The sequence below is a fragment of the Canis lupus genome, chromosome 7 (genome assembly GCF_003254725.2).
Source record: "Canis lupus dingo isolate Sandy chromosome 7, ASM325472v2, whole genome shotgun sequence".
In the NCBI taxonomy this organism is placed as follows: domain Eukaryota; kingdom Metazoa; phylum Chordata; class Mammalia; order Carnivora; family Canidae; genus Canis; species Canis lupus.
Genome location: NC_064249.1, coordinates 9,842,599 through 9,861,388, shown reverse-complemented (window position 1 = coordinate 9,861,388; position 18,790 = coordinate 9,842,599). Strand labels below are relative to the sequence as shown.

The window sequence follows — 18,790 nt, the reverse complement described above, 5'->3', positions numbered from 1 at the left end:
AAACTAAGACAAACTCCTTGCCTAAGTTAGGATGGGCTCCAAAAATGGGTATGAGGAAAAGCACCTAGAACTGGGTATAGGAGGGAGCTATGATGTGCTAAGAATTGGCAGGGGAAGTGTAGGGAAGGAGGAGGGGAGGAGGAAGAGAGGAAGATGAAACAGATGCTAAAGATAGTTTGCTTTTGAGGGAATTCAATATCAGCTTTTCATACTTTTGAATGCAAATCTCCATCAAAATACCATTAATAATTGATAAGGTAATATCCTATAAATATCGGTATAACTACCTCACAGGATTGTTTTAAGGCTACTATTAATATTTAATAAGGTATGATACCTTATTAATACTTAGGTATTAATTCAATCTAGTATATAGGGCTGTAGTGAGGAATAAAGAGAAGTATACAAAACGCCTAACACATAAACGATATTTATGAAATAGTAATTATTACTGAGACTATGAATTAGAAGTCCACATCAGAAACTCTGGAGTCAGGCAGACCTGAGTTCATGTGAACTTGAGCAAATCATTTAAAGTCACAAAAACCTCAGTTTCCTCATCTATCAATCAGGAAATAGTTCCTACTTCACAACCCTGCTCTGAAGATTAATGCTATGATATTCAGCATTGTGCTTGTCATGTAGTAAATGCTGAATAAACATTAGTTATTATCTTGTTTTATGAGGTCCTTATCGTTATGTTTTTGCTTGGTTTGTCCCTGATGTCATCACATGTGCTATTTCCTTGTTAAAGATGCCATATGGCATTCCCCCACCACATCTTTTGCAATATCAATGCTTTTGAAATCCTGAAATCAATTTGGAAGAATTTCTTCCTTCTAATCCTTATTGAATCTACTTTCATTACGTTTTCCCCCCTTAAATTCTGTAGGTTGGCTCCCGTTGCCATTATTATTTTAATTTAGGACATTCTTGATCCACAACCCATTATTCAAACTCAGCACATCTTGTAACTTGGAGACACAGGCAGAGGGAGAAGCAGGCTCCATGCACCGGGAGCCCGACGTGGGATTCGATCCCGGGTCTCCAGGATCGCGCCCTGGGCCAAAGGCAGGCACCAAACCGCTGCGCCACCCAGGGATCCCTCTTTCTTTCTTTCTTTCTTTCTTTCTTTCTTTCTTTCTTTCTTTCTTTCTTTCTTTCTTTCTTTCTTTTTTAAGATTTTATTTATTTATTCATGAGAGACACAGAAAGAGAGAGTGAGAGGCAGAGACACAGGCAGAAGGAGAAGCAGGCTCCATGCAGGGAGCCCGATGTGGGACTTGATCCTGGGTCTCCAGAATCACATCAAGGCCTATTTTCTTTCTGTGTGTCCTCTTCTTTGAAATTTTCACGGATTTAAATGTTGGTGTCATTCACTAAATTCCAGCTTCCAAATCAAAGAATAGGTTTAGTGACTTGGTTAGCAGAAAGATATTAGTATACTATATTATATAGAATGATTATGTTCTTATTAGCTATGAATTGAATTTTTTTTTAAAGATTTATTTATTTATTTATTAATGATAGACATAGAGAGAGAGAGAGGCAGAGACACAGGCAGAGGGAGAAGCAGGCCCCATGCAGGAAGCTTGATGTGGGACTCGATCCCGGGTCTCCAGGATCAGGCCCTGGGCTGAAGGCAGTGCTAAACCACTGAGCCACCGGGGCTGCCCATGAATTGAATTTTAGCACATAAAATTTTACTTTAGATGTCCTAGGAGAGTGAACTCCTAGGGAGGGAAATCTACCTATAGTAAATAGTAAATCCCTTTGGAAAGCACATAATTACCCACTAATTTATGTTAGTACATAAAAATATGAGAATATCAATATAGTGTCAGACCTATTACTTATTTGGGATTGTGTCTCTAGGAAGAGTTTATGAAGGTCATAGCTATCAGACCTACTTAAAAGTTGAAAGAAGCCCTACAGCTTGCAGCTTTTTGGGTCTCTTAGGCATAATTTTTAAAGTGATGATATATGAAAAACAAATACACTTCTGGGTAACCTACTGAATTAATCATATTTACTTATATCTGTTGTCTTCTAAAATCTTACTAAAGTGCTAAAGGGGAGGGGATTAAAAAAAATACAGGGGTGTCTGAGTGACTCAGTCAGTTGGTTAAGTGTCTAACTTTTGAGATTTTGGCTCAGGTCGTGACCTCAGGGTCATGAGATTCCATGGTTCCATGCTGGGCACCTAGAACCTGCTTAAGTTTTTCTCTCTACCTCTCCCTCTGCACCCTCCTCCCAACTCTCTCTCTCATTAAAAAAAGAAAAAAAATTAGGCCACCTGGCTGGCTCAGTCAGTAGAGCAATGTGATTCTTGATCTTGGGGTTGTGAGTTTGAGCCCCACACTGGGGGTGGAGTTTATTTAACTATAAATAAAATAAACATCTTTTTTTTTTTTAATTTTTTTTTTTAATTTTTTTTATTTATTTATGATAGTCACAGAGAGAGAGAGAGAGAGGCAGAGACATAGGCAGAGGGAGAAGCAGGCTCCATGCACCGGGAGCCTGATGTGGGATTCGATCCGGGGTCTCCAGGATCGCGCCCTGGGCCAAAGGCAGGCGCCAAACCGCTGCGCCACCCAGGGATCCCAATAAACATCTTTTTTAAAAAGATACAAATCCACAAGGAAAAAGAGAACAAGTATGGAGACCACAGCAAATGAGAGATGTGGACATGTTGGAAGATGGAAAGTGGCTAGGTGATGATAAGTGACAGTAGAAAGGAAGTCCTAGCTAATGCAATTAGACAAAAAAACAAACAAACAAAAATTCCCAATCAAAATCTCAGCAGGTTATCTTATACATATCAACAATCTGAATTTAGAATTTATATAAAGAGGCAAAAGACCCAGAATAATCAACCCAATGTTGAAGGAGAAGAATAAAGGCAAAGGACTGACACTACCCAATTTCAAGATTTATTATAAAGCTGTAATAATCAAGATAGTGAGGCGTTGGTAAAGGAATTGACAGATAGATCAATGAAACAGAATAGAGAGCCCAGACTTAGACCCACATAAATATTGTCAATTGATCTTAGACAAGGGAGTAAAGACAGTTACAATGGAACAAAGATAGCTTCTTTTATAAATGGTGATCGAACAATAAGACATTTATGTACAGAAAAGTGAATCTAGACATAGACCTTACAACCTTCACAAAAATCTATTCAAAATAGATCATAGACCTAAATGTAAAACACAAAACTCTAAAATTTTTAGAAGATAACACAGAAGAAAACCTAGATGACCTTGGGTTTGGTGATGACTTTTTGGATACAACGTTGACAAAAGGCACCATCCATGGAAAAAATAACTGATAAACTGGGCTTCACTAAAACTAAAAACTTCTGCTCTATGAATGACAATGTAAAGAGAAAAAGAAGACAAGCCAGATTGGGAGAAAATATTTATAAACAACACATCTGATAAAGGATTGTATCCAAAATATACAAAGAACTTTAACACTCAGCAAAAATACAAACAACAACAACAAAACCCAAAGAAAAATTGGGCAAAGGACTTGAACAGATACCTCACCAAAGTAGATATGTAGATGGCAAGTAAGTATATGGAAAGATACTAAATATCATATGCATTAGGGATTTGCACATTGAAACAACAATGAAATGTCACTAATACTTATTGGAGGGATCACAATACAAAACACTGACAGCACCAAATGCTGGTGAGGATGTTGATAAACAGGAACTCTCATTCATTGCTGGTAAGAATGGCCACTTTGAAGACAGTTTATTTTATTTTTTTTAAGATTTTATTTATTTATTCATGAGAGACACACACACAGAGAGAGAGAGAGAGAGAGAGAGGCAGAGACACAGGCAGAGGGAGAAGCAGACTCCATGCAGGGAGCCAGACGTGAGACTCCATCCCGGATCTCCAGGATCACACCCTGGGCTGAAGGCAGCGCCAAACCGCTGGGCCACCGGGGCTGCCCAGTTTGATAGTTTCTTAAAACTAAACACATTCTCACCCTAAAATCCAGAAGTCATTCTCCTTGGTATTTACTGAAAGGATTTGCAAACTTATATGCACATGAAACACTACACATGGATATTTATAAAAACGTTATTCATAATTATCCTAACTTGGAAGCAACCAAAATGTCCTTCAGCAGGTGAATCAATAAACTGTGGTACATCTAGACAATTATGAATATCATTTAGCACTAAAAAGAACTATCAAGTCGTATAGACATGGAGAAAACTTAAATGCATATTACTGAGTGAAAACATAAGCAATAAAACAGCAATTACAATTCATGTCTCAGTGTGTTTTAGAGGTAATGGAAAAATAAGTGAGCACTTTCAAGCATATAATCAAAGACTAAGCTGATATGTCATTGTAAAATGTGTGATGCAAAGAATTAAGTTTTCTCTACTAGCCTCAAACTAACATCAATAGCATGGGTGCAGCCATTTATGTCATATGATACATCATATAGATTACCTGTATTTACCGCAGGATAGAAGTCATGATCCAGAGTTACTAAAAGTGAAAATGGGTGGTTGTGGCAGGATGGAGGGGGGCGGGGGAGTGGAACAGGATCTGGCTAGCTCAGTTAGTAGAGCATACAACTCTTGATCTCAGGTTCATGACTTCAAGCCCCATGTGGAGCATAGAGCTTACTTCAAAAAAAAAAAAAAAAAATCAAAGAAATGAGGAGTAGAGGTAGAGAATTGTAGAAGTTAAACATAAAGATATGCTGTGGTTTTGAATGTAATAGCAGTGTGTTTAATATATGACCTGAACTACCTAGGCAATGGACAGATAAGCTCTTTAATAAACCCACAATCAGAAAATTCAGAAGAGTAAATGGGAAACATTAGAGAGGGAAACAAACCATGAGAGACTCCTAACTCTGGGAAACAAACAAAGGGTTGTGGAAGGGGATGTGGGTGGGGGGATGAGGTGACCGGCAATGAGGAGGGCACTTGATGGGACAAGCACTGGGTGTTATACTATATGTTGGCAAATTGCATTTAAATTAAAAAAAAAGAAAAAAAGAAAAGAAAATTCAGAAGTGTAAACATCCTGAGTCCTTGTCCAACCACTTCAGGTTCTGAGGCCTCAAATTTTTCTCAAAGTAGTCAAGTATTTTTCAAAGTGAGGTCTATCTTGCCAATAAGAAACAAATGGATATCATGTGTCTCTTCCAGAGGAGATATTCTGAAAAGGACACATTACTTATGAAGGATTCTAGCCAAAAATACATAACCCAAATCTAATCACTAGAAAACATCAGCCAAACCCACAATAAGGGATGTTCCGTAAAATAATTGGCTTGTGTTCTTTAAAAAAAAAATGTCAAAAAAAAAAAATGTCAATGTCATAAAGTAAAGTTAGGCTCAGGTACTGTTCCAGATTGAAGGAGACAAAAGAGATGTCACACTAAATGCAGTATGTATGCAGTCCCTGGATTAGATCCTGTATGGGGACAAAAAGTTGTGATAAAAGGCATATTGAGGCAAATGATAAAATTGGAATATGGATTGTATATTAGATAAAAGTATCTTATCAGTGTTGTTTCCTGATTTTGATAACTGATCGGTGATTATGTAGAGAGAATATTCTTCCTTTAGGAAATGCACACTGAAGTTTTAAGGAGTAAAGAGGTATGATGTGCAACCTATTCTCAAGTGATTTAGAAAAAGAATTATAGAGATAAATAGAGAAAAGAAAGTGATATAGTAAATGTAGCAAAATAAAAATTGATGAATCTTATTAAAGCATATGAGTTCTTTGTGCTATTTTTGCAACTTTTCTGTAAATTTGAAATTATATCAAAAAGAAGGGTAATTTTAGTTTTTATTTATTTTTTAAAGATTTTATTTATTTGAGAGAGAGAGCACAAGCAGGGAGAGGGGCAGAGGGAGAGGGAGATGCAGACTCCCCACTGAACAAGGAGCCCCAGGATCAGGACCTGAGCCAAAGGCAGGCAACTGAGCCACTCAGATGCCCCCAAAATAAAAGGTAATTTTAAAAAGTGCCCATGGATCACCTGTATCAGAATTCCGGAGTATAGTTGCTAAAGATGCAGACTCATGGGTCCTGCCACTGACTACTGAAGCAGATAATCTGGGGGTAGAGTCTGGGAATTTTCACTAAAGAAAATTATTTTTGGTGATTGCTATGCATACTAAAGCCTAAATACCACTGGAGTGGACTTAAAAATAATTTTCTTAGCCTCATCAGTCAAATGTCTTGAAGAATTATACTCCTCTTCCTCCTCCTAAGAGTTCAAGTGTATCATGTGCTTGTCATATGGTAAAGACTGCATATTTTCCATTCTCGCAATCATTTCTATGAATTGCTGTGTTCTTTTCACAGATGGTGTAAAAGGTTAGAAAGCTTAAGTAAACTGCCAATGTCTCATGCTGTTTTTAAGAGATGGAACCAGGATTTGAATCTATGGACAAACTGATTTTAGGGCCAGCCATACTCTTGCCATCATGCCCTTGAGCCCAGCTGGGAAAACACATGTTCAGATTACAGGCTTCAGCAATCATAAAACTGACATGTTGTTTGTCTCTTAAAAAGTCAGTCCTTAATTGCATATTGAGGAAGGAAGCAGTGATGCAGCTAGAGCAATGAGCATTATGATAAGGCATGGAATTTCCCCTGCCAGTTCTGCATCCCGGTGACAGAGCCTGGGCTCTGTGATTAAAATAAGGCCACAGCCTATTTGTCCTTCTAGATCACTACTATGATTTTCTCATACATTTTGTAGATTCTCTGCAGTCTGCAGGTACCAGGCCAGGTAAGGTCTGGATATACCTTCACCAAAGATAGATCCACTCTCAGCAAAGAGGGTTTCCTTAATGAGATGAAATGTCATAATGGTTTTAAATTAGGAAAGGAATTATCCTCAATGAACCCAAAGAAATGCCTTGACTAAAATGAAGTAGACATTTCCCAAAGAAACTCCTCAGCTGGTCCTGCCTCCTCTGGTCCAGGGCACTGTAACTCTTCTGAGGCTCAGTCCTCTACAGAGGAAACAGCCAGCCTACAGAAGAAAGCTTGGAGAAGTGGCTGGAAACCTCACTGAAACTTCAACAACAAGCCTGTAATAACATTGCTAATATGGACAGAGCCAGACTAAAAACCAGTCTGCCAACTCCAGAGGCTGAAGACGTCTTTCCACTAAATCATGCTGCCTTCTGAATGAAAAAGATAAATACTGACAGTTTTTGCAGTCATGATCTCATGTATTTTTGTAGATTGATAAGGGCAGCCCTTGTGGTAAAAAAACAAAAAACAAAAAAACAACCAAAACTGTGTTTTTCAGCTGCGTTAGTTGAAATGCAACCCATAAAAAATTAGTTGTGGATTTTGTTGTTGAGAGACTCATCCTTTCTAACTAGAAAAATGAAAAAATTTCAGGGATATTTTGAAGGGATTGAAGAACCATCCCCAGCTTCATCCTATGACTATGCAGTTGTCGCCCTTAAGAATCTTCGGTGGCAGGTGACACGATCTTATGTACTGAAAATCCTAAGGAATCCACAGAAAGAAACTAGCACAGCTAATAAATGAGTTCATCGAGGTCACAAGAAACAAGATTAATATACAAAAAACATTTCCTATACACTTACAATAAAAAATCTGAAAATGAAATTAGGAAACCAGTTCTATTTACAATAGTATCAAGAAGAATGAAATACTTAGGAATACATTTAATAAAAGAAGTATAAAACCTATATTCTGAAAACTACAAGATATTGTTGAAAGAAATGAAAGAAGATCTAAACAACAAAAAAGACTTCATATGGATACTCCCTGGGACTCTATGGAATGCAACATAATACTTATCTAAATCCCAGTTGTTGTTTTGTTTTGTTTTGTTTTGTTTTGTTTTGTTTTGTTTTGCAGAAATCAGCAAGCTGATCCTAAAATTCATATGGAACTATTCAAGGGATCCAAAATAACCAAAACAATCTTGAAATAGAAGAATGAAGATGGAAGATTCACACTTCTCAATTTTGAAAATTACTACAAAGCCACAGTAATTAAGACAATATGGTATTAGCATAAGTAGAGACAGGTTTGTAGAGGTGCCAAGAGACCGACAAGACCTTCTGCTGGGACTGAGGGGAGAGAAGGCAGATCAGAAGTTTCAGGTGAAGAGGGTATTGCATTGGAAATGAAACGGACAGGATGGATGCTGATCAGAGATACACAAAAGAATTTCCAAGGGTGTCACTCTTCTGTCCGGCTGTGTGATTTTTTTTCCCCCACTGAGCCCAATACTTTCAAGATGAGTTGAACAAAAAAGGGGGGTGGGATTCAGGGCAGGTGTAATCCTTGGTTTTGCAGGGCAGGTGTAATAAAAAGACTACAGGAAGGTCAAGTTGAAGGTACTTGTGAGAGTACTTGTGAGAGAAATGAGGTGAGAGATGCCCAGTGAGAGACAGCACAGGAGATAATGGAAGAATGGGGGGTTCCAAGTTGGCAGAGATGGACAGAGCTGGAAGGATAGGTTGTCATGATCAGAGGCCAGAACAATGGAGCTTAAGATGTCATAATTGAAGCAGTTCTGGGCAGTGACAAGGCCCAAGGAGAGCCTGAGAATGGGTTGCTGGTGGGTGAGTGCTACAGAATCCCTAAATTTGCATCTTTGGAGCTGCTAGATATTGGGGCAGCCTTTTAGCTTTTCTGACTGAGCAGTTATCATCGGGGATGGAGGCAGAATTTATTGCTACCTTTAAAAGAGAGAGAGAGACACATGCCTACCTCTGTCACACATGCAGTTGGCTTCCAAATCATCTAAACTCATCCTGGTCACCTTTGGAAGATTTTCAGAAATATTTCATTAACCTTATTTTTAGTGCTTTTGTAATGAAATGAGTTTAAGCTAAAATTGCTAAATATCACAGAGTAAAATAATTGGGCTCCTATAGGGTATAATTTAACAATATTAAGATATGCTAATTATTACTTTGCAAAGAAAACATTTATGTACTTTACAGATATAAAAAAAAAAGTTCCTGCAGGTTTATTAGAGACTTTATATTAAATATAAATTGGAGAAAGACAGCAGAGCTGTGTTTCAGTGTAAATTTTCATTCTACAACATCAAGCTTTTATCGTCATTGTTTGCTTCGTCCACACTCCTAATCTCTAAAGCTATCAATTCTTTCTCATAGTGCAAAAAGGAAAGCAGCGGCGGCGAAGTTTTATATACATATTGTTCGCTCTTGCTACTAAAAAGATGGGACATCTTGCAAAGAATGTTAAAATGATCACAAAACTACAATGACAATCTGAAGTAAATAATACTTTGCTTAGCCAGCTTTGGTTTAGAAATATGAATTGAGAGAAAACGGGAAAGGGCTAAGAATTTAAAAAAATATGAATTAAGAAAAGAGACAGAAATAAATGATTGTTTGGAAATACCATGAGAAGCACAGTTCCACACTAATAAAAGCTAGATAAGAAGTTGGTGGTGAGTATGAGAACACTTTTTAGTAGGAGGAAAATATTTTAGAGCAATTCAGGTGCAAGAGTTCCTGGCTCCATTTATAGCAAGTCTATGTGGGGTGAGGTGTGGTTGGTAGGCTATAAAGAAGATTGTTTTCCTTGTGGAACACATTGATTGGAAGGGATTTAAATGGCCTTTGCTTAAGGCAGCAAGTTAAAGAGCCATAATTTGCTCTTTATAGCCTTTGATTCTTGTAACAAAGGCCCAGACCAGGTAGTTTATACTTTGACTTGGATGATATCCTCTGGGTCCACCCTAGTGTTGCGGTGCTTAGCACAATATCGTTTGGCTAGTCCTACGTGGGATTCGAAGTCCAGATTTCACGTTTACACTGGAGTTCATCCATGTGGTCTTGGAAATAGCATTTCCAACCTCCCACTAAGTCCTGCCAACTTTAACTCCTAAATTTCTCTCAAACGATCCTCTTCTCAACTCCACTGCCACCACTCTAGACCAAGCTACTACCCTCTCTTGCCTGGATCCCCTAAAAATCTAACTGGTGTTTCAGTTCCAGTTCTATCTTCCCATACTTAGATTTCCACGTAGTAGCCAGTGTGTGAGCCCTTAGAAAAAATGAGATCCTGTATCTACTAAGGTGACACCCCCAGACTGCTTTCCTTTGGTCTCTCTAATATGATAAAGATATCATTTTATGTCTTGCCTAAAGTCTCTTTACTGTACTTTGGACTTTTCTGTCATGCACAGTCAAACCGGATTCTAATGAACGATATAGGTACTTGAAAGTCAAGAACGCAAGGGTTAATGCATCAGGTGCCATCCTGGTGTCTCCTCTTACAAACCCTATGACCCTGATAGATTAGTCAGCTAATCTTTCTAAGCCTTTCACCTCTCACATGTGAAATGGAAATAACATTCCTGAAGGGTAATTGTGAGGAGCAAATTAGATTAACTATATAAAGTATCTAGCACGGTGCACAGTACACTCTCAATAAATGTACTCTTTTTTAATCATATTTGGGGCATTTCTTTTTTTTTTAAATTTTTATTTATTTATGATAGTCACAGAGAGAGAGAGAGAGAGAGAGGCAGAGACATAGGCAGAGGGAGAAGCAGGCTCCATGCACCGGGAGCCCGACGTGGGATTCGATCCCGGGTCTCCAGGATCGCGCCCTGGGCCAAAGGCAGGCGCCAAACCGCTGCGCCACCCAGGGATCCCTATTTGGGGCATTTCAATAGGCCAATATGGGACACAGAGAGAGCTGTGGATATTCAGAAATTATCCACATCTAGAAGATTAGCATGGCAGTAGTGGACCTCATGGTTTGGAAGGTGAATTGACTAGAAACAGGGACATGCTTCAAAAATCTCAACTCTAGCTGACAGCAATTGCAGTGGAAGGGAAGCCACCACTTATTGGGCACATTTCTGTCCCAGGCACCTTCTTGGAGTTAGAGCCACAATGATAAAGAAAAATACACGTGATTCTTATAGAGTTTACAGCCTGGTATGAGAATCAGACATTTAACTACTTATGACCAGTTATATGACAAACTGTTATGAAGGGAAGGGTCAGAATGTTCAGAGACCTTGCGCCTGGGCAGGGGTGGGCGGAGAGGCTAATGTAATGAAGTAGGATTAAACTGATATACAAAGATGGACATGATTTGACCAAGTGAAGGGCAGCAGAAAGTTCCTTCCCTGCAGGGAAATGAAAGGCAAAACCCCTGAGGTGGAAAGGCATACAATGGGTTCTCATAAATAAGATAAAGCCAGTGTACCTGGAATGTGAGCCCAAGGGGGAAGCCTTGTGTAGGATCAGCTAGAGAGGGAGGCAAGAGGGGCAGTTCTATAGGGCCTCATAAGCCATTATAAAGTGTTTTAGTCCAAGGATGGACATTCTTCCAAAAAGGTACCTACTCTATTCCAATGTTTCTTAAATGTGCCTAACCATTAGAATCATCTGGAGTTCTTTTTAATTCTGGATTTAGCCTCATATAAAAATTTAAACTATATAATTATTATAACTTGAATGGCACTACATTTTTAAAGTCTCATACTTGAAGAGGCAGCATTTTAGCATCACTCCTTTGCCCATAGCTTTGTTTAATTCATAGTACTTAAAACAGGAACTTGTGTCTACAAGACTATACAGTAGGAAACCAAAGGATGAGATATTCTTTATTGACAGTTCCCATTTCACAGGTAATACCTCAAGAGAATGTGTTTTTCTTTAAGATTTTATTATTCATGAGAGACACACACACAGAGGCAGAGACATAGGCAGAGACAGAGAAGCAGGCTCCCTGTGGGGAACCCGACCCAGAATTCAATCCCAGGACCCCAGGATCATGACCTGAGCCAAAGGCAGAACTCAATCACCAAGCCACCCAGAGAATGTCCCAAGAATGTTTTTAACTTTGCATTTTCCCATAGAAATAATATTCTGGAAGAGAGGGGTAGAGAGACAGGGCCTGCCAGCCTTTGGGGTGACAGGGAGTGGAACCCCAACTCCAGGGCCTTTTGGTGGCTGTATTGGGAGGGAGAAGCTGGTCCAGGATCCCCTGGCCAGACTCTAAGTTTCTCAACGCTGTGTGGTTGACAACAGCTGATTCCAGACACTTTTTAAAATTATTTTTTATTTTTTCTAGAGGAATTAGTCAAACAATTCATGAACAAGAAAAGTTTTTCTACTCGTACAATTTTATTTGTTTTCCCAGGGTAAGTATATCTTAAATCACCACCATTCCCCTACCTGCCTCCTCTCTGGTGACCATCAGTTTGTTCTCTATATTTAAGAGTCTGTTTCTTGACAATCATGCCAAAAAGACTGAAAAACATTTTTTTTTTATTTTTTTAATTTATTTATGATAGGCACACAGTGAGAGAGAGAGAGGCAGAGACACAGGCAGAGGGAGAAGCAGGCTCCATGCACCGGGAGCCCGATGTGGGATTCGATCCCGGGTCTCCAGGATCACGCCCTGGGTCAAAGGCAGGCGCCAAACCGCTGCGCCACCCAGGGATCCCCCTGAAAAACATTTTAAATGAAGTCTTAGCAATATTATTTCTTCTGCTTTGATTTGGATGATAATGATGATGTCATCATTCAAGGTATCCTATTTCTCAAATAAAAAAAAAGAAACTAATTTGCATAAATTAAACATTGAATTAAAAAATTAATTTCCCAGGCGCCTGGCTGGTTCAGTCAGTGGAGCATGCGGCTCTTGATCTTGGAGTTGTGGATTCGAGCCCCACGTTGGGTGTAGAGATTACTTAAAAATAAAATCTTTTAAAAACTTTGTTTCCTACCATAGATAAGGCAGTAAACTAGAAACTGGGAAAATAATGAGAAAGGCAGGTGATGTGGAACGCCTAATCTCAGCAGAGAACCTGAAATATAAAACATCCAGTTTTGTGGCAAGGTAGTGAGCATTGAGGCAGAAGCATCCATATGGAGGAAGAGGCAATGAATTCTGAAGTGCTGGGAGATTCTTTGATATCTAAGCTGGGCCTCAAGGGATGAATATAATCAAATAGACACAGAGAAGGGAAAGCATAAACAAAGAATGCATGAAATTGTATGTGTGAGGTTATCCCGCGCATCCTTTCAAGAGGGTGAGTACCTTAGTGTGACTAGTATAATAGAGTGTGGGGGGCACAAGACAGGGAAGGGGTGAGGAGGGAGTGCTAGGAGGTGAGACCAGAAAAAAGTAGCATCCTCTGAAACTTCCTGTCTCTCTCAGTGGAGAAGAGCTTTTCCACCAGTGTCTCTTAGAGCCTGAGAACTTCGAAATCAAGTCTCAGCTCCTCCACTTGCTAGCTGAGCAACCTAGGGCAGACTGTCTAACCTCTCCATCTGTAAAATAGGCCTAACAATCTTCTTTGTGATGACTGAATGAGTTAATGCATGTAAACCATTGAGAACAGGGCCTGGAACATCGAAAGTGATTAATACATGTCAGCGATCATTACTGTTTTAACATAATGACCAATAATGTCATTATTTTGGTTCTGTTAGGAAAATACAATTTAAAATCTGAATTTGTCTTTTTTTTTTTTTTAGATTTATTTATTTATTTGAGAGAGAGAAATGCATATGTGGGGGAGGGACAGAGGGAGCAGGAGAGAGAGAATCTCAAGCAGATTCTCTGTAGAGCAGAGCCCAGGGTGGGGCTTCATCTCAGGACCCCAAGATTATGACCTGAGCCCAAATCAAGAGTAAGATGCCTAACCGACTGAGCCACCCAAACGCCTCTGAATTTGTCTTATAGATGTACTACATTGACTTCATAGGTTTCATCAGGGGAGGAAGTTGCTGAAATGGGCTGCTCCAAAATATCTTACAAGAAAGGGATCCCTGGGTGGCGCAGCGGTTTAGCGCCTGCCTTTGGCCCAGGGCGCGATCCTGGAGACCCGGGATCGAATCCCACGTCGGGCTCCCGGTGCATGGAGCCTGCTTCTCCCTCTGCCTATGTCTCTGCCCCTCTCTCTCTCTCTCTGTGACTATCATAAATAAATAAAAATTAAAAAAAAAAAGAATACTCAAATACTACAGTCCCTGAGAATCTCTACTACAGAGGTATTAAGGTTCATCGGATTTTAGGAAGTCCTTTATAAAGTGTTCATTCTTTAGGAAGAGGGAACACATAGCCTTAAGCAGCTCAGCATGGATTAGTTTACCACACTGGGCAGGAAAGACAGGGCTGAACCAAGGAAAATGCAACATTTGCCAGGTAAGAAGGTTCCAGCTTAGAGGGTTGTCTGGTGAGAGAGTAAGGGGTCTTAGGTGGGGTCTTAAGTGCCCTTTGCAAACTAGGGTTCATTTTAGTACTCAGAGGAGGGGAAAGGGAAATTAGCTGAAAAAGAGGGGCACCGAGGAGGAGAATTATTTACTTCACCATATTGTTTAGGGCAACGTTGCTAAGAAAAAGTAGCTGAAATGGTTTAAATGAAGCTATAGTCAAGTCTTGATGATTTGACTCAACTTGTCTAAACGATATTAAGGCTATAAGCCCTCATATGTTTTAGATAAAATGATTACTGATACTAAATAAAAGAAAAAAATGTTATATATACATATTTCCCTGTTTGAAGTTAAAGCTGACTAGTAGTCAGAATTTGACTCTCTTGGGGAGCTCATTTCTGATTTGCAACTGTTTCTAGTGATGGGCGGGCACGGAGGAAGCTGTGCCAAGTCATCGCACACTTACAGCACTGCCGAGGGGCTTTCCCCCTAGACAGGAACTAGTTCACTGGAGCTCTGGTGCAGAGAGAGGCCCAGGTAGGTGAAATGTTTCTGTAATTGCCTCGAGGAAAAAGAGAGGGCCCAGGGGGATTCATCTGCCCAAGGGATCCCCTTCCTGGTTATAATCTAATTCCTTACGTGTTTGTGGACCAGATGGGTGGAATTAAATCTTCTAAGGTGTTGTGGTTAGATGGCTTTTAAAATGTCTGGAAACTCCTGGAAATGTGAGAAGTCATCTTTCTCTTTGAAAAGACCATCTTCTTGTGGTTCAGATGTGGGCTTTTGAAACTGAAACTATTAACACGCCTGTAGCTATAGGGTGGAGTCTGTTCTCCCTTTTCCCCTATTGGGGTGCACATGAAGGCTCTCAAATTCTTGACTAATGCTTGCGTTTTGATAAGCAGAGCTCTAAGATAGCAGGAAGCTATTGAAGAAGGTCCTTGCTTTCTTCAGATCCCTCTAGAAAAACTGGTTTTCTCAAACTCATTACAGTCATTCAAAGCATCTATACATGAGTCTGCTTGTGCTGTCTTGGAAATAAGCTACAACAACAAAAATCTCAGGAGGGTATGTAAGTGGGTTGAAAGGTGGCAGGGCAGAAAAAGTTTATATAGATATAGGTTTTATATCTAAGATGAACTCTGAAATACTATAAATTAAGCATCATCTGAAATTGTTCCCTGAAGTCAGCTCAAATGTAGATTCTTATCCATTGTAGGTACTGAATTACCTGTTGTTTTTAAAAGATTTATTTATTTATTATTTGAGAGAGCAAGTGAGCAGGGAGAGGGGCAGGGGAAGAGACTCTCCAGTAGCTTCCCCACAGAGTGTGGAGCCCGTTGCAGGGCTCGATCTCTCGACCCTGTGACCATGATCTGAGCAGAAATCCGGAGTCAGCCGCTCAACTGACCGAGCCACCCAGGCGCCCCAATATTGAATTGTCTTGAAACTGGATGTGCCGCAGTGGTCAAGAAAGTTAAAGCCCGTTCATTCGCCCTGGGCAACAAGACAAAACAAAACAGAAGACCAGGGCCTATCTGCACTTGGAATATGGTGTATTGCTTAACTTGCTTAACTTCAAGAAAAGTCTAATGAGACAGGAGCCAGTCAAGAGAACAGCTGAAATAATCAAAATTGAGGCTTCCACATCCCTCCACAAAGAGCTACTTAAATCGCAGAATTCTGCAGTGTAAACAGAAGGATGATGCTATGGCTGTACCGTGTCCACCGAAAGCACATATAGCGAAGCCCTCACCCCCAGCACCTCCGAATGTGACTGCATTTGGAGAGAGGGCCTTTAGAGAGGTGATGAAGTTAAAATGGGAGTCCTGAGGGTGAGCTCTAATCCAACGTGACTAGTGTTCTTATAAGGGTTACAAATATACAGGAAGAGACAGATGTCAGACGTGTGTGCGCACGCGTGGCATCCGCCATGGTAGGACACCGGGAGTAGGCAACCAGCTACACGCTAGAGAGAGAGGGGTCTCAGGAGAAGACAACCCTGTTGACTACTTAGAGCCTCCAGAGAGAGTGTGGCCCTGCCGACACCTTGATCTCAAGCTTCTGGCCTCCAGAATTGTGAAACAGTAAATTTCTGTTGTTTAAGCCACCCAGTCTTTGGTACATTGTTATAGCAGCCAAAGCTGACTAATACAGATGAGAACACATATGATCAAGTAATTTAAAATTAGGAAGGGTCTGGGAAAGATAATGTGATTATCTCAGGATACCTCTAGGTCAGGTTTTCTTAAAGTCTGTATGCTACTCGCATCAGAATTACCTATGATATTTTCTAAAAAGCAGGCTGGCTCCCAGGCCCCTGTGGGAGTACTGAAGTGTTTTGGTATGAGGCCCAAGAATCCATCTTTTCAATAGACATCCCGAGTGGTGTTTTGCAGGCTAATGTCTGAGACGCACTGTGAAAGGTCCTGCTCAACCTCTGGCCCTTTTTTGGGCCTGGCTGGTATTAATTACATCTCAGCAAGTGCTGGTGTATCTGGTGCTCTGGCGGATGCTCACTAATCCAGGAACCAGGTATAAATCCCATTGTATGTTCTCTCTAAATGTCAGCCAGTGTTTACCAACATGTGGGAAATCCTGAAGGGGATAGATCAAATAGAATCCAGGTGCCTTACCTGTCTTACTTGCTCAAAAATCTCATGATATATAAAGAAGAACTCAACACCAAGAAAACAATCCAATTAAAAAATGGGCAGGGGACATAAATTGGTACTTTTCCAAAAAAGACATACAGATGGCAAACAGATACATGAAAAGATGCTCAACATCTCAATAATCAGGGAAAGGCAAATCAAAACAACAATGAGGGATCACCCCACACCTGTCAGAATGTCTAAAATATAAGAAATAAGTGTTGGCGAGGATGTGGAGAAAAAGGGACCCTCATGTATTGTTGATAGGAATGCAAGCTGGTACAGCCACTGTGGAAAACAGTTCCTCAAAAAACTAAAAATAGAACTACCATATGATCCAGTAATTCCACTGCTGGTATTTACCCAAAGAAAACAAAGACACTAATTCAAAAAGATATGTGCATGCCCATGTTTATTGCAGCATTGTTTATAATAGCCAAGATATGGAAACAACCTAAGTGTCCATCCACAAATGAATGGATAAAGAGGATGTGAGGGATATATATATATATAAATATATTATTCAGCCTTAAAAGAATTAAATCTTACCATTTACAACAACATGGATGGATCTAGAGGGTATAATGTTAAGTGAAATACATCAGAGAAAGAAAAATACAATATGATTTCACTCATATGTGGAATTTAGGAAACAAACCAAAGGAACAACAACAAAAAAGATATAAACCAAGAAACAGACTCTTAACTATAGAGAACAAACTGGTGGTTCCTGTGGGGAGGTGGGTGGGAGGATGGGTGAAATAGGGGAAGGGGATTAAAAACACATTTATTGCGATGAGTAATGTACAGAATTGTTGAATCATTATATTGTGCATCTGTAACTAATGTAATGCTTTCTGTTAACTATACTTGAATTTAAAAAAAGAGAATATGATGGCATATTTTGAACAATATAGTGCATATACCATTTGCCTCATAAGATTTATTTAAAGATGCTACTACCATGGTATCTAAATTCTCAGAGAAAATACAGAGGACTAGAAAGGGCATATCTAACTTTTCTACTGCTAGTAAAGGGAATGGAAAGTTGTAAGAGGGCCTGTGCCTTTATACGCCCTACATAGTTAAAATATATTAGCAAAGGAGATAAATAACATCTATAAAGACAAATGGAAAGGAATCTAATCAATTCTTTTAGCCAGAGCCCGGGCTGAAACATCGCCAGAGGGAATGGGAATAGAAAGTCTTCTTTCTTATGGCATAAAGGTGAATTCTCTTTCTTCCACCTGTGGACCAACGAGAGAATTAAAGAGAGACAAAGAAATAGTTGAGAGTCCACAGCAAACGCGGTAACAAGTATCTTCAAAATAGGCAGTATAGGTGGCATTCTGATTTAGACGTTGTTAGTTCACTAGGAACATGTAAGAACTGCTCCCAACCCCTATTTAAAAATTTAATTAAGGGATATAAGATTTTAAGGTGTTTTTTTTTTTTTTTTTAAGTGAAATTTAGGTAGGCCGCTTGAGAATGTTCAGGTGGCCAGGTCACTGGGTTACTGGTCCCTGCTCCTTCCTGCGGCCCAGCATCTGAAACAGAATGCAACCCCCGTGCTCCCGGAGTGCCCGGGGCTGCCCAGGGAGGGGTACCTGGGGCCACCAGGCTTTGAGCACCGGAGAGCAGGCCCTGCCTAAGGGTTTTCCTTCCTTGAACTACATTTCAGTGTCTCTGTGTAGACCACCCCATTCCCATTGGATTCGGTTTTTTTTGGGGGGGGGGGGGTGTTTTGTTTTTTTCCTTTAGGGGGAATGGGGGTGGGGACACGGATGGGGAATTGGAGTTGTCCCTAATGTGCTGGGTGCTCTCCAGAAACCAGAATTCTGGCACTTAAAATGAATTGATCTTAAACTCTCGACCTGAATGCCCTGGGGAGGTGGAGAAGCCGTGAGAGCCACTGGGC

The 18,790-nt window shown here is 40.0% G+C and overlaps 1 protein-coding gene and 1 long non-coding RNA gene across 7 annotated transcripts in view; one reads left to right on the top strand and one right to left on the bottom strand.

Annotated features, from left to right (window-relative positions):
- LPGAT1 (lysophosphatidylglycerol acyltransferase 1) overlaps positions 1-18,790 on the top strand; it is a 113,970-nt gene that overhangs the window by 12,785 nt on the left and 82,395 nt on the right. The window contains exon 1 of one of the 6 annotated variants that reach the window (XM_025429856.2): positions 8,586-8,620. The exons of 1 other annotated variant lie outside the window; for it this stretch is intronic. In XM_025429856.2, the coding sequence (XP_025285641.2) occupies positions 8,606-8,620 (15 nt within the window). In that variant the 5' untranslated portion in view covers positions 8,586-8,605. Of the gene's footprint in view, positions 1-8,585; positions 8,621-14,639; positions 14,756-18,790 lie in introns of those variants that run through there. 4 more of the 6 variants (XM_049112080.1, XM_049112079.1, XM_049112078.1 and 1 more) reach the window with 4 other exon arrangements.
- The window catches only part of LOC112648379 (uncharacterized), a 32,803-nt gene that overhangs the window by 12,511 nt on the left and 1,502 nt on the right, over positions 1-18,790 (bottom strand). The gene's annotated exons all lie outside the window — the stretch shown is intronic.